Source organism: Sinocyclocheilus rhinocerous, unplaced genomic scaffold (genome assembly GCF_001515625.1).
Source record: "Sinocyclocheilus rhinocerous isolate Xijiao unplaced genomic scaffold, SAMN03320098_v1.1 scaffold113, whole genome shotgun sequence".
In the NCBI taxonomy this organism is placed as follows: domain Eukaryota; kingdom Metazoa; phylum Chordata; class Actinopteri; order Cypriniformes; family Cyprinidae; genus Sinocyclocheilus; species Sinocyclocheilus rhinocerous.
The window spans coordinates 2,404,783-2,419,505 of NW_015646846.1; the positions used below are offsets into that span (position 1 = coordinate 2,404,783).

A 14,723-nucleotide genomic window follows, 5' to 3' on the forward strand; every position below is an offset into this window, starting at 1 on the left:
CTCTTGAGGTATTCGGCCAATCACAACGCACTGAATAGCTGGCCAATCACAGCACACCTAGCTTTTTTAGACAATGAGCTTTGTAAAAATCGACGCGTTTCAGAAAGGCGGGGCATAGAGGAGAAACAATAATGTACAGTATGTGGAAAATAATGTGTTTTTTTAACCTTAAACCGCATAAACACATTTCATTACACCAAATACACAAAATAATGTTCTTTTTAGCAGCATCATATGACCCCTTTAAGAACGTGCACGTAAACGCATCAATGGCGTTTGACGTCAATGACGTCCAATTAGAGCATTTTTAATCTCGACACAACTGCCAATGATATTTGAGAGCAACGTCTGAGGGAAATTATCAGCCAATAACGACTAAAATTTTATTCCGTTCCTCACACAACGCTATCATATCACTTCGGAATACGGACTACTTGTATTGTGTTTGTAATGGCAACCACCGTCACTGTATGGACAAGATGTCAAAAGGCATAGGCCGTTTCTCAATACCAAGTACGCAAAGTAGTAACTTAGTTCGGACTTGGCAAATTCGACTCGGGGGTGCGAACTCCTGAGGACGGGAGGACACAAGTCTGGTAATCCTGCAAATGGAACAGCAACGTACTTGATAACGTCACTGTTTGGACAAGATGTCAAAAGACATAGAAGTTCACTGAAGAATGGAAATAAGGTTGTAACGGTGAGTAATTACTTCATTTTGTGCGAACTCTTACTTGAAGAAACATGCCACCATCATTAGGCGTCTAAAACCTATCTCTCTCTCTCTCTCTCTCTCTCTCAAAAAAACATTTCTCTTGTTGTTGTATTTTTACTGCATTCAGTCTGCAAACGCCATCGTTAAGACACTAGACTGGCGTCAGTTGCGTCGCGTTTTAAGACAGCGTGTCAAGTCTACACCGTTCAAAGAAACGCGCCTCGAGACCACTGCGTTTTTCTTTTAAGCCCACTAACCAAAACACAAGACATACTGTATGTAGCTTACCGACAAAGAGCAGTAAAAAGTAATTTCCCACAGGGGCGCTCTTCAATTCCGCCTCAAAACAGAGGGGCAGCCTCATTCCCACACGCCTGATTATATTAATGACAGAATATCCAGACTCCAACACGCAGGGTGCGCTGCTTCTTTTCTAGTGCTCCACTCCCACGAACAAGCACTGCACATTCTGCCAGAGAGGCGGTTCAGTCTTTCCCGGGATGGCAGCAGCAGCCTCAAGTGGCAGATCACATGACTCTGTAGAGGTTCAATAAATCTTTCACTGGTTGGTGGCAGCGGTTGTGTCTTCTATGCAGGCTATATTGGGCATTATCTGAAGGTAGGAAAGCACCCTTGTCCAAAACCAGTTTGTCTCTTAACAAGTTACTGACAGATTAGTGCCTTCTGCCAGTCATGTGACTGGCCCAGAGTCAATTCTAGTCCATATTACTGTACGTGGGAATTGCATGCCACCCCCCATCCTACTATTTCCACCTTTGGCAAATCTGGTTCACCGTGCGGGTGTCGAAAGCCTTGTATTTTAATGCAGCTGTGATCCTTCAATTCCTCAAACGCCTGCAAGCTGCGTGGTATTTGATACAGTGCCCTTAAGAACGTATTTGGACACTTAAACCATATATACAAAAGAAAGTATTTGGACACTTCATATTGGACACTTGTCATATAAATAATGTGTGAATGTCATTGCATTAGATAAGAAAATATAAAACACACTGAAGTCAAGTAGCACAAGCACACATTTCAAGCAAAACACTGCACAAAAAGTTGTTAAAATAACACATACTGTTCAAAATTAAGAGTGTATTTGGTAATGTGCTTGTCTCAAATGTTAATGTAACATTTGTTCATCTTTGTTTGACAGTACCACTTATTTTGATATTTTGTGATTTAATGCATTGAAATTAGGGCTGCACGATAAATCGCATGCGATATTTAACGCGCATCTTGTCAGTAAAGCCGGTTCTTTAATCAGCGGTAAATCTCCATCACCTGCCTGCTTTCACATGGAGCAGCATTAACTACACAGAGCCGTTGTTCACCGACAAGCTGCGCAAAACATGCGCAAAATATGATCGTGGTTTTGCGCAGCTTGTCAGTGAACAACGGCTCTGTGTAGTTAATGCTGCTCCATGTGAAAGCCCGCACGTGATGGAGATTTACCGCTGATTACAGAATGGCTTTACTGACAAGATGCGCGTTAAATATCGCATGCGATTTATCGTGCAGCCCTAATTGAAATGTATAATACAATTATTTTGGCACCAATATTTTGGTCATTTGTTTTACTGGTTAGTGTACAACATTCAGTCTTTATTGATCTCTCCAGAATATCCATTATAAAATATTTGCAGGTGTCACGGTCTTGCCGTGTTTTTCTTAGGGATGGACATTTTTTGTTTGTTTTTTTATTTACTTGTATAAAAAATATTGAGGGAATTCGAAGTGCAGAATATCGTCTTAATTGTTGGTTTATTCATCAGGCAGATTTGTATGTGCATTTAGTTGAATAGTTGTAACTGTATTTTGATCCAAGTGAAATAAATAGTATATATATATATATAGAGAGAGAGAGAGAGTGTGTGTGTGTATTTAAAGAGGTGGAAAAAAGGTGGAAATTATTGTGTTTTCATGGAATCTTGAGTAATCATTATGTATTGACTTAGCAGTTTTATGATTGCATTGTTTGATTGTGAAACTATACTTGTAAACGTGAAAATTTGTCCACTGTACCTTGAGTTTGAGATGTAGTGTTAACAGTATCGGCTTTGGATTGTTCAGGGGGGTCAGTGCCTTGGGTCGTAGTGGTTGGCTGCATTTGTACTGGGGGACAAAGCTCTCTTACCACCAAAGAGGTGGGCTTCTCCTTGTCATCCTGATCAAGTCTTGAACTCTAAATAGTATAGAAGTAGTTAGTTGCTTCTGATTAGTATACATGATCTTTAATCTACAATAAGGCTCTAATAAGGGAGTCCATTACCTGGCTTTGTGCTGGTTGGATTTGGAGATTGATGGCTGTCAGTTGGACCGGTTGAGCTTTAGCATGGGCCAGGCCTGTGTGTGCAAGTGCATGGTGGCTTACAGTTGAATGGAAGATGGTGGCCTGTTGACTTTGAGCCGATCCTTGGTTGTGAAGTGCTGGTTTAGGCAAAACTGGAATGATCCCTGCTACCGATGTGGTCTGGGTGGAGCTCTGGATGGCCAGTGAGGCTGTCTGTTGGTGGGGCTGGACCGAGACGGTCTGCAGTAACTGAGGCTGGGTTCTTGAGGTGGGTGGGGCTTGGGGTTGAATGACAAACTGCTGCGGCTGCTGCTTAATCAGGGCCTGCGGCTGGATTTGGGCATATGCTGGAAAAAGAAACCACAGACAAACACTTACTATTACATACTGTTTCACATGACTACACATTAAACTGACAGTTGCAAATATAAAACGACAGTATCAGATACATGGAATTTCATAAATTTGGACAATGTTCTTTCAAGCTGGCATGGGTAAATTCCTAAACTGCACAGGTTTCCCTCAGTCATGGGAATTTTAAAATTGTGCTTTCTAGCCCTGGAAACTTTAAAAGTTATAATCCGTATGCTCAAATTTTTTTTTTTCCTCAATTTAATAATGCTCTTGTTAAAGTAACATTGCAAGCCATTAGTGAATTATTTGTAAGCAAATTCATTGTCAATGAATCTGTTTTGAACCAGTTCACAAATCCATCTGATTGATTCAGTGGTGAATCAGTCTGGATATAAATGACTCTTTAAAATATTTATCCAAGAAATCATAAACATGGAAAGTACATGGAAAAGTCATGGCAATTCATTGAGTCAAATGTGTGGGAACCTTGACTACATCTCAACAAATTTAGTTTTATTTTAGATTTTTTGTTGTTTAGTTTGTCTTTTTTTGCTGTATCTAATAACATTCGTCTCTGTGCTTAGGTTTGCCAGTACAACTTCTGTATCCAGGACTACAACATTGGAAACTGGATGAGTTTTAAAACTGTGATTAGGTGTTTGACTGGAGGACTTGCAGGAAACTGTGTTAAAATGTAATTTTAACTCGGCAGGAGAACGTTCAAGCACACAAAACCTTAAGAGTTGGGCACGTTGAGATCACAACCTCAAAAGTTTATGAGCGGTAGAAGAATCTGAAGAACTCTAACTGGTTGGAAAGTTAGCTAGCATGTGGTTTTTATGTTTATATATACGCTTGTGTGTTCTGTCACATGAAATGCACACAGGATATATGAAGCAGAAGTCAGGAACAAATACATTCTTTCTTTAAAACTGTTAATAGCAAACAGAATAGGTTCAGTGTGGGAATGTTCTTCCATCTTAATGTGAATGGTGTGGGATGGTGTGTTCAGATGACTCAATCCTCTGTGCTCACTTTCTCTCACTCTTTCTTTCTCCCGGATGTTCAGAATAAGGAGTTGATGAGTTATTCCCTGCCGAGCGCAACCCTGGAAAACCCCGAAATTTCCTGTTGAACGTTCAGCTATATGCAAAGCCACAACACATAACACATTAAAACAATGACATATATGCTTGAAGACATACAATATGTAAATTTTCTCACGTTGGGCCGAATCAGATCTCTGAAATCTCTCATGCGTCTTGCGAATAGAGAAACACTTTTCCTGAGATAAAGATCCCAGATAAAGACCTGTCTCCTCTAGGCTCTCAGAAGAGATCAGTGTCTCAGACTGTGCTCAGTTTAACTCCAGTACGTTTCCTGAGCCATGAAAAGCCATTTTTGAGCAAGATTTTTCTATGTGGGTGCATGTCATTTTTACATTAGTAGTTTGAGTGCAGTTGATATCTGTGGCTCTTTTCGTTCCTACTTTCTTTTAACAAGCCCTCTGGTGCATGGTTGTTCCCAAAATAATAGTTTCAATCATTTGTTACAAAAATAAAATGGAGAGTACATTCAACTTCAAAACAAGCTATTTTTTTTTACTGTTTTGACTGTTCCTACAGAACAAAAACAAGGAGTGAAATCCAACAATCCGTTGGGAATCATATTCTCAAGACATAATGTTTATGCAAATAGTAAGACTTTTTATCAAAATCTCCAGTCCAGACTCTTTCTAGTATCCACATACACAGGATTTTTAATCTAATATTCAGATTTTAATAACATTAGGACATTTCTTAAAAGTAAACTGAACAATTCATCTAAGAGAATAATCCAGGATGGGTTTCCAGATTTGTGAATATCATTAATGCACAAGGGGAAAACCATGCATCATAACAGGCATCACATCAGCTCGCTGCCGTGGAAACTACATCCCAACACATGTCGGTGGCTTTTTACCTTTCCTTTCCGCTGAGGCTCAGTTGGACCCTCTCAAACACACTTGTTCAATCAAATTGAAGCTTGTTTAAGCTTCATTCATTCTGGTATTTGTGTACATAAACAGTGGCATAAACCGTACACCTGCAAATGATGTAAAAGAATAGAAATGCAGCTCTGAGAAACTGAAATGAAGCGAGTTTATATTAATGCACAAATGTAGCTACAGTAAAGAGAAGCACGGTTTCATTACACATTTACCTCTTTTAAATAGCTTAAAACCAGTTGTCTTTATTTTATCACAACCATCAATCATAAGTATTTATAAATACTTTTATTCCAGAATTCTTCTTTTCTGGAATGTGAAAGGTGTTTTTTTTTTATTTTTTATATCGAATATTTTTGTCAATTTTTCTTTTTTCCTCTTTTTATTCTTGGACCTGATGTGGAAAATTATTTTTTCTTTTCTTTTTTAATTTGGTCAAACAAAACTCATATTTTTACTTCTTTTGGCACTTGACTGGTGCTAATATTGAACCCTGGTAATAGCTACCCTATAAGATTCTTTTTTTTTTTTTTTTTGTAAACAAAAATCTGAGGCCTTTTTAAATTTTCTACCAAAGCATAACCAAACACATAGCAAAGTCTCTACCAGCCTTGACGCGCAAGTACCTGCTTCTAAGTGTGCAGGATAATTGCCCTGTGTGAGCTGTTATGATTAGAGACCACTGGAATGATGGATGGCAGATGTCAGATGTTGACGTACACTGAAAGTCTCATCTGAGAAAGTGCGTGCCCTTCAAAGGCCACGTATGCATTAATGCACTCGAGCTTAAGCCATGTAGAACAAATGTAGCCTTGGGTGCATTTCTATTTTGTTTGGTACTTAGTGTGTGACATGATGGACAGACAAGTGAAGCTGGAGCTTATAAGAGTGCACATGTCAGAAAACATTTCTGTTTAAATTAATTGAACCTTTCAGTTTGTTTAAAGACCAAATGTTCACACACACAACAATTTCTGGACCACTTTGGATAAAAGGTGCTTGATGACAACATTACTAGCTCAAATATAAGCCAAAGTAAGAGACGATACTAGAAGTAACTGTATTTGTTGAGCATCTGTGTGGAGGACACACTGTGTGAAATTGAGACTTCTTAAATCCACTAAAAACACTCATTGCAAAAAATGCCTAAGAAAAGTGAAATGGTTCTTAGAAAAGCTCTACCATCATTTGCAGTTGCACAAGTGTTGTAATATTTTTAGCGGCACTATAGGCCATATGGGTCTGAGTTTACCTGGTGCGAGTAAGGGATGTGACGAGGAAACATTACGACTCATGTTAACTGCTTTGATCTCTGTTTGCCCTTCCTCTCCCTTCTTCACTCCATCCGCGGAAGCAGTGTTCACATTGCTTTTCCCAGTGTCTGAACTGGAAGCACTCTGGCTGGGTGTTTTGATGAGTGGGGTGGGCTGAATGGAGACGGGGGTCTGCTTTAAACTCAGTGCCTGCAGGCCTGAGGACTGAGAGGTGGAAGACGCCCCCTGCTGGTTGCGCAGGGCAAGGTTCTGCACCTGTGAAAGTCATAAATTCACCAGTAAACCTTTTTTTATTAAAATACATTAAAAACATTTGAGTTGTCGTATATTTAAAAAGTAATATTTTGCATAGAATTACCTAGGCTAAAGATCCTAAAGTAATGTGCACACTATTCCTATTGGAATATTTATTAGAATTTGGAGCCAATCATGATGGTCCTAATCCTAATGTGATCAAATAAGAATCTTTAACGAATGAACTACTGGATAAACTGGATTTTTTTTAAATAATTCAATTTATTCCTATTCCTATGCTATTTATTATTATTATTAAATAATGGAATATTTATGGTATAATTCATTTGTATTATTAGTAATTAGTAATATTATTAACAGTATTGCATTGGACATCATAGAGGGGTGCTACAGGCTTCCTTCTGATGTCACGGATAGAGCATTTTATCCTATTAACAAACATATCAGGGTTTTCTAAAAGATCAAAATATAAATTTTGTGTTGTGCTGTATTGGTAACCTATAAAATTCTTTTTAGAATCTTTTAGGATTGATTCCTTAAAGTATTTCTAGATGAAAGAGTCTGCTGAATGAATACATGTACAATAAATGTTCCAAATTATAATCGAAATACCAAGTAATCCTATATTTTATGAATGCTTCATGAAGATAATTGTTTTAAACCGCATATTCATGAATGCAAATAAAAAATGTTTGTGCAATCATGGGTACTTTTGGATGTGCATATATTACAGAAGTGTATTTCAGCATGTGTGTGTACCTGTGCAGAGGCAGACTGTGTGTTATTGGCTGTATTAGTGTCAGACTGTAGAGCAGTTACTGTAGCTGTAGGAGCCAGGATCAGCTGAGGGGACAGAGGGACGGCTCGGCCCAGACTCCTGGCTACATGCACAAGATTACTCTGCTGAGCCTAAAATAATCACACATAAAGATTCTAATTAATATCACATCCTCACATCAAAATTAATTTTGTCACAATATTTGAATTTCTAACTTCGATATGATAATTTGAAAAGTATCGATATTCGGTACAACAGGGAAGAACTGCAGAATATAATGTCATACAGATATTTTTAATATTATTTAAAAAATGTGTCCATAAATGGTGGCAATCAGTAGGCTAATTTCTAATGAAGAGACCAATTTATATTAGGGCTATTGCAGACAGAAACAATACTGTACTACATCGATGTTTCCTGTCGGCTCAATTTTTGAGTGGACTTTGCTGTTCTGATTCGCATGAACGCGAACGGTATACGAGTGGAGCGACTGAGAGGAGCACACACGCATAGAGCGGGATAATACACAAGAGCGTCACACCACGTGAAAGTGAAACCTGAGCGGTGAACTAATTTTCGGCAGCCGAAATTTCGGTGCATCTCTAATTATTGGCGACATCAGAAATGGATATTATATAATAGATGCTTTTTTGAACATTTTAGCAATTTAAAAATATTAAAAAAGGATTTTTTACATGGCACCCCTGCTCTCGACAGACGGCACCCCGGTTGGGAAACACTGATCTAGACAATACATTAAACGTATTACAACTTTACTTGTAAATAGTATTGTTAATGCTTTATCTGTGATATATTGCTTTAAAGAATAAAAATAAACTAAAGGGTCAAATGTTGTTTACATTAATTATCAGTGGCCTAATTTAGCTGAATTCATCCTACTTCTTTCTGGCATTCAGCAAGAAAGCAATGACTGATTAAGAGTCAGTGTTTCACTCCTAAATATATATTTAATATAGAAAGCAGCTTCACAAGCATGGAAGACTCTTGTGTTTGTGGTTATACAGGTGTGCTCACCATCTGGGCCCGCAGGTACATTTGAGCTTGGCTGGCTGTCAGGGTGGAGCTTGTGGCGTTGCCTAGCAACACAGCTTGCTGGGATATCCCAGAGGGGGTGGAGTTTACGCTCTGTGCACGACTGATCAGCTGAGCAGCAGCAGGGGACGTGGTTAAATTAATCTGTGGGAATAAGAGAGACAGAGTTGTGACATGAGTAGCCTGAATGTTATGTCACATGCAAACTAAGATATTGACATGATTAAAATGTGCTTGTTTTCAGTAGCTGCCTTCATCCAAATAATAGCTTACTGTGGTCTGTGATGACCCGCTCTGGGTAGACAAGGTCCCATTCTGGTTCGAACTCTGCCTGCCGGCTGCTAAACTGGCCTGAGAGGGAGAAACCATGACAGACAGAGAGTGTAAGGGTATTTGGGTGTATTATGCTTCTGTCTTGCTGTAGGAGACTATGGATGCTAACTGACCTGCTGCACTGCTGCGAGGCTCTGGAGCTGTGCTGTGCTGAGGTGCTGCTGCTGTAAAGCTGCCGTTTGCAGCATCAGATGCTGCTGTTGAGCTGCATACATATGCTGCAGGTACTGCGCTGCTGTGCTGGGCTGCCTATGTAGAGCCTGCTGGATCACCTACCATTCAAGAGAGACAGAAAAAAAGTGAGAAAACAGGTTCAATCTCAATAATATATTAATTGCTTCACATAGAGAGCAATGAGATTAGATGGAGTGCAAATGGAGAGTTTAGCTGAAGTCTCCAGATTCTGAAAGATTTTTTTCCCCCTGAGAAAATGACTTTGGTAATCTCACGTCTCCTCTAGACTTTCAATCTCAGTAGTGTCTCAAACTGTTTTCATATTTGCCAAGATACCAATCAAAGTCAGAAATCTCAATTTAAATGTGGAGACGTGTCAGCATTTTTATAGCACTGTTCCCATTGCTATATGTCAACAATTGTCTCATGTATTTCTATTGTATTCACCTTAAGATGTTTGAGAGAAACATCTGAAAAAGTTGCTATTTAAATCATAAGTAGCTGCAAGTTCAAATTTTTGTTATAGGTCAGATTGCAATCCTAATCTTTTAATGCTTACTTTGCAACTTTTTGTTTTGTTCCATCATACATGGTCTCAATAATTTCCATTTGTCTCCTCCTTTTGGTCAGAAAATGAACTGCAACAAGCTTGAAAGGGACATAGATCTCTGATTCTTATGTTGTTTCACTTCCCATATTGCTTTCAAGGTCAGCCTTGATGTTTAATATGGTTATATATTATCATAATATTAAATTAATAGGAAGATGTTTAATTAGCTACTGTATTTCAAGGCTTGTTTATACGCATGCCATTGCAAGTCTAATAACTCATAACAACAATAACGCATTGATATTGTATAGGATAAGTTACATTTTATGATATTTATGTTTAATGACAACCAAATATATACTTATGCATCCAATATAAAAATAACATTTTGTATTGTCAAACTCTAATAATAATGTTACTTAATAAAGATTGCAAACCATATGATCACCTAGCTTAACAGTTATAATACAGTTGTAATACTGAATCTGAGCTAGCATCCCATAACATGCCAAAACCATTCAGAACAAAATCAAAACAAGATGGTGAAATACCTGAACAAATATTCAGAGCAGACGTTCAAACAACACTTTCATTATATGACGATAGTGTAGATAAGTGCATCGTTCTCATCACTAATAGTACCTTCCTATCGTTTTCTCCCAGCTATAATATGTTCACCATCATCCCGCTCTTCCGTTTGTCTCATCCTTTATGTCCTCACTGAACTGCCCACAACCACACAGTTGCTAGGCAACAGGCATCCTGACCCCTGGTCTTGGCATGAGTAAAGTGCAGCCTGAACTGAGTTTAACGAACAGCGCTGCTTGTGTCTGATCATGCACTGATCTGAGAATACAGCTGAGGCTTTCCTGTTATGCAGTACATTTCCATGTCAATATCATATATATCATATCACAATTTTTAATGATAGGAATGTAGTTGGGTTTCTTTACACAATTAAGTGAACATAGGTGCAGTTTAAATAATTTAACTACTTTAGATTGATTGGATGTTGCCATTTTTGCCATGTGAAGCACTTTGAGCTGCATTTTATGCATGAAGTGTGCTGTACATCATGATCATAATAATAATAATTATAATTATTAACAATATTAATGTTAATAACAACAACAACATTGTATTGGACCTTTCATATTACTATTATTATTATTATTATTATTATTTAAAAAAAGAAACATAATGAAATTAATGATTATATGTACTTTAATTACAGTGTTTAAATTGGATATAAGATTATCAATATCACATTTGGCTGAAATTTAGCAACAGTGTCTAATTCCAGGCCACTTAATTTACATGTAGGGAGAGGTTAAAGGTCAAGACCTGAGTCAATAATGAACAACCACATTCCACAGCAGAGGAAAGAATAGGAATATGTCTGAAGCACTGAAACCTTCATTGTCATTCCTTTTCTAACTGCAGTAATAATCACACCAGCAGATGGCAGTATGGACTTAAAGTCAAATAATTAAACATTTAAGCAAGAAAAAAAGTGATGTGTGGTGCAATGCAGTGTGATTATACAAGAAAGTTTGACAAGCAGAAATGTGGTAAATCGTTAACATGCACACAAATATTATCAACACAATTACTATGCATTTCTGAACTCGGTTGTCTATATTTGAACTGATTGATTCTGCCAGGTGGTTATGTTTTAGGGTGAGTGTGACGTGCACCTGTACAGTCTGTCGGTCAGGTATACCGCTGTATACAGATATCTGTGGAATGGCCAGTCTTCCGCTGCTCGTGCTGCTGCTGGTGGAGCTGACAATGCTGGCAGTGGAGGCACTGGTGGTGCCTGCGGAGTTTGTGGTGGAGGTATTGGTGCCTGTGCTGCTGCTGGCACTGGAGGCAGGAGTGCTCTGCTCACCCTCCATTGTGCCGCCCCGATGCTTCACCTTTGAACCACGACCACCCCGCTGCCAAACTCGACGCAAGCTGAGAGAGACAGAGAATAAGAATTTGTGAATTCCTGTTACTAAAATTCCCTTCTTTTGTTGAGATCGTTGAGATACTGAAGCTATTTCTAGTTGATAGTTATGAAATTTGATGCGTTAACATAGAGTACGATAGTAGTATCATGTTATTTAGACAGTACCAAGGTAATGAAATGTTTTTGAATATGTACCATGGTAATTGTCCCTTCACAGGGAATTTGATTGACAGGCGATTGAAACAAGATCTTTCTGCGGTTGAAACAAGATACCTTCTGATGTTCATTCATGTTTATTTCATGCTATAACTAGTAGAGGAAGATCAAATCGGTTCACGGACCGCTTGAACTGAGGCGCTACAGCAATCTGTCACGACATATTAAAAAGCCATAAAACTATTTATTGTTTGAATTTCTTGAAAAATGACAAAATTTGAGAGCTGAAACTTTGTTTCATACCAAAAGTAACCTGCTCTGTTTTGTCTGTCACACTGCGTTGTCAGTTTTCTCTTTGCTCTGCAATGTATTTTTCACTGCATGAGAACATGATGTGTAGCGTGAGAGCTGTATGGCTTGTCGGACATAGCAACAGTAAATAAGGGGGGCGGGTCTTTGCGAAGGGTCAATTAGGGCGGCATGATATAGGGAAAAAATAAATTGTGATTTTTCTGATAAAAATTCAAGAGCAAAAAAAAAAAAAGTTTGCTGTGCTGCACAATTTGCCCAAAATTGTGTGATTATATATCAATATGACTATAATGGTTTTAATGGTAGTACCATAGTGTTCTTTGAAATACTTTGAAGTATCTTGTAAATACCATGGTCTATAAATACATTAGTCATTCAGTATCATGGTAAATAGCAAAGTACCATAGTATTACCATTTGATACCATCACAGTACTTTTTTATAAAGGTAATATACAAAAGAAAGGTCCAAGCTGGTAGCCTGAGATGTAAACATCACTTCATTCGCATACTGTACTTTTCTGTAAATGACATTATAATTGCATTTGAGTTCATCCCGGACACAGAATTTGATTGTTACATTTCAGTAAACCTTTTCCTCAGCAGTGTCCCGTTACCACCACAAGAACGGCCATGGAAGATGGATTACACATCGAGTCAGAAGAGTTGCCCATGTCAATATGCGATACAGAACCACATTAAAGGTTGTCAAACAATACTTGCATCAACAAAACTTTACTCTTTTGGTTCAGTCTGCTTTTATACAGAAAGATTAAAGAAATTATTTTGGTTCAATACAAGTCAAGCTTTTTCAACATGCTGTTGATAACCACAGACAATAATTTCAAGTTTAAGCTTTAAGTTGGCAAAGCACTGCACTTTTGTGTCTATATATGTAGTTTAGGATCAGTAATTTTTTTTTTTTTTTTGAAAGATGTTGATATTTTTCAGTAAGAATGCATTCAATTAATCGAAAGTGACAGTAAAGACATTTCTACTGTCAAAATATTTCCATTTCAAGTAAAAGCTTTTCTTTCAAACTCTATTAATCAGAATCCTGAAAAAAAGTACCACAGTTTCCATAAAAATATGAAACGGCACAACTATTTTCAGCATTGATAATAATAAATATTTCTTGAGCGGCAAATCAGCATATTATAATGATTTCTAAAGGATCATGTGACACTGAAGCCTGGAGTAATGATGTTGAAAATTAAGCTTTGCATCACAGGAAAAAATTGCATTTTAAAATATATCCATGAGAAAAGTTATTTTAAATTGAAATAATATTTCACAGTATTACTGTTTTACTGTATTTTGATCAGATAAATGCAGCTTTGGTGAAAATAAGAGACTTAAAGGGATACTCCACCCCAAAATGTTGTCATTAATCACTTACCCCCATGTCGTTCCAAACCCATAGAAGCTTCGTTCGTCTTCGGAACACAATTTAAGATATTTTGGATGAAAACCGGGAGGCTTGTGACTGTCCCATTGACTGCCAAGTAAATTACACTGTCAAGGTCCAGAAAAGTATGAAAAGCATCGTCAGAATAGTCCATCTGCCATCAGTGGTTCAACCGTAACGTTATGAAGCGACGAGAATACTTTTTGTACACGGAAAAAACAAAAATAACGACTTTATTCAACCTTCCTTGTGGCGCGGCTGACACAGAAGAGCGTAAGCTGCCTGCGTTCGGCTCATATTCTCCAAAATGGTGCTACGGTGATGCGGACAGACATAGAGGAGACGAATTGTTCAATAAAGTTGTTATTTTTGTTTTCTTCGTGTACAAAAAGTATTCTCGTCGCTTCATAACATTACGGTTGAACCACTGATGGCAGATGGACTATTCTGACGATGCTTTTCATACTTTTCTGGACCTTGACAGTGTAATTTACTTGGCAGTCAATGGGACAGTCACAAGCCTCCCGGTTTTCATCCAAAATATCTTAAATTGTGTTCCGAAGACGAACAAAACTTTTACGGGTTTGGAACGACATGGGGGTAAGTGATTAATGACAAAATTTTCATTTTGGGGTGGAGTATCCCTTTAAGCATTTCAAAAACATTACCAACCCCAATTCTCCAAAATGTGTTTTTGCATAAACTTCCATTTATAAGTGCATTCTGTAAACATGATGCATGTTTTTAGACTGAGATAAAATCATTTTCTGTGATAATCAACAGCATGTCAAGGATGCAGTGGACAGAGCTTGTTTTGAATCTGAAACATTCTTTAAGGTTAGACATGAATATCATAAGTATGACAAGAGAATCATATGTCTGTTCATCCCATGAAACATTAAGCATGTAATCAAGGCTAATGAATGAAAAATAGGTGCCTCGGCTGAGGGTTCACCCATCTAAATCTCATCACTGGAATCGCCAGAGGCACTGCTGTTTAAATGACTTCTCTCCTTTTCTTTCAGTCTCTCTGTCTTTTGGGGTTTGTTATTCAGGGACAGAAAGTGGTAATGGGATTGAGATGGGGACAGAAAGAGAACGAGTGTTGGGACAGGATGGGACG

The 14,723-nt window shown here is 38.0% G+C and overlaps 1 protein-coding gene across 1 annotated transcript in view; it reads right to left on the minus strand.

Annotated features, from left to right (window-relative positions):
- LOC107708163 (polyhomeotic-like protein 2) overlaps positions 1-14,723 on the minus strand; it is a 24,350-nt gene that overhangs the window by 6,930 nt on the left and 2,697 nt on the right. Inside the window, exons 2-9 of the mRNA XM_016512328.1 lie at positions 11,470-11,731; positions 9,162-9,320; positions 8,989-9,066; positions 8,698-8,859; positions 7,644-7,793; positions 6,608-6,884; positions 2,994-3,361; positions 2,747-2,906 (exon numbers count right to left, since the gene is read on the minus strand). Coding sequence (XP_016367814.1) covers positions 2,747-2,906; positions 2,994-3,361; positions 6,608-6,884; positions 7,644-7,793; positions 8,698-8,859; positions 8,989-9,066; positions 9,162-9,320; positions 11,470-11,731 — 1,616 coding nt within the window. The remainder of the gene's footprint in view (positions 1-2,746; positions 2,907-2,993; positions 3,362-6,607; positions 6,885-7,643; positions 7,794-8,697; positions 8,860-8,988; positions 9,067-9,161; positions 9,321-11,469; positions 11,732-14,723) is intronic.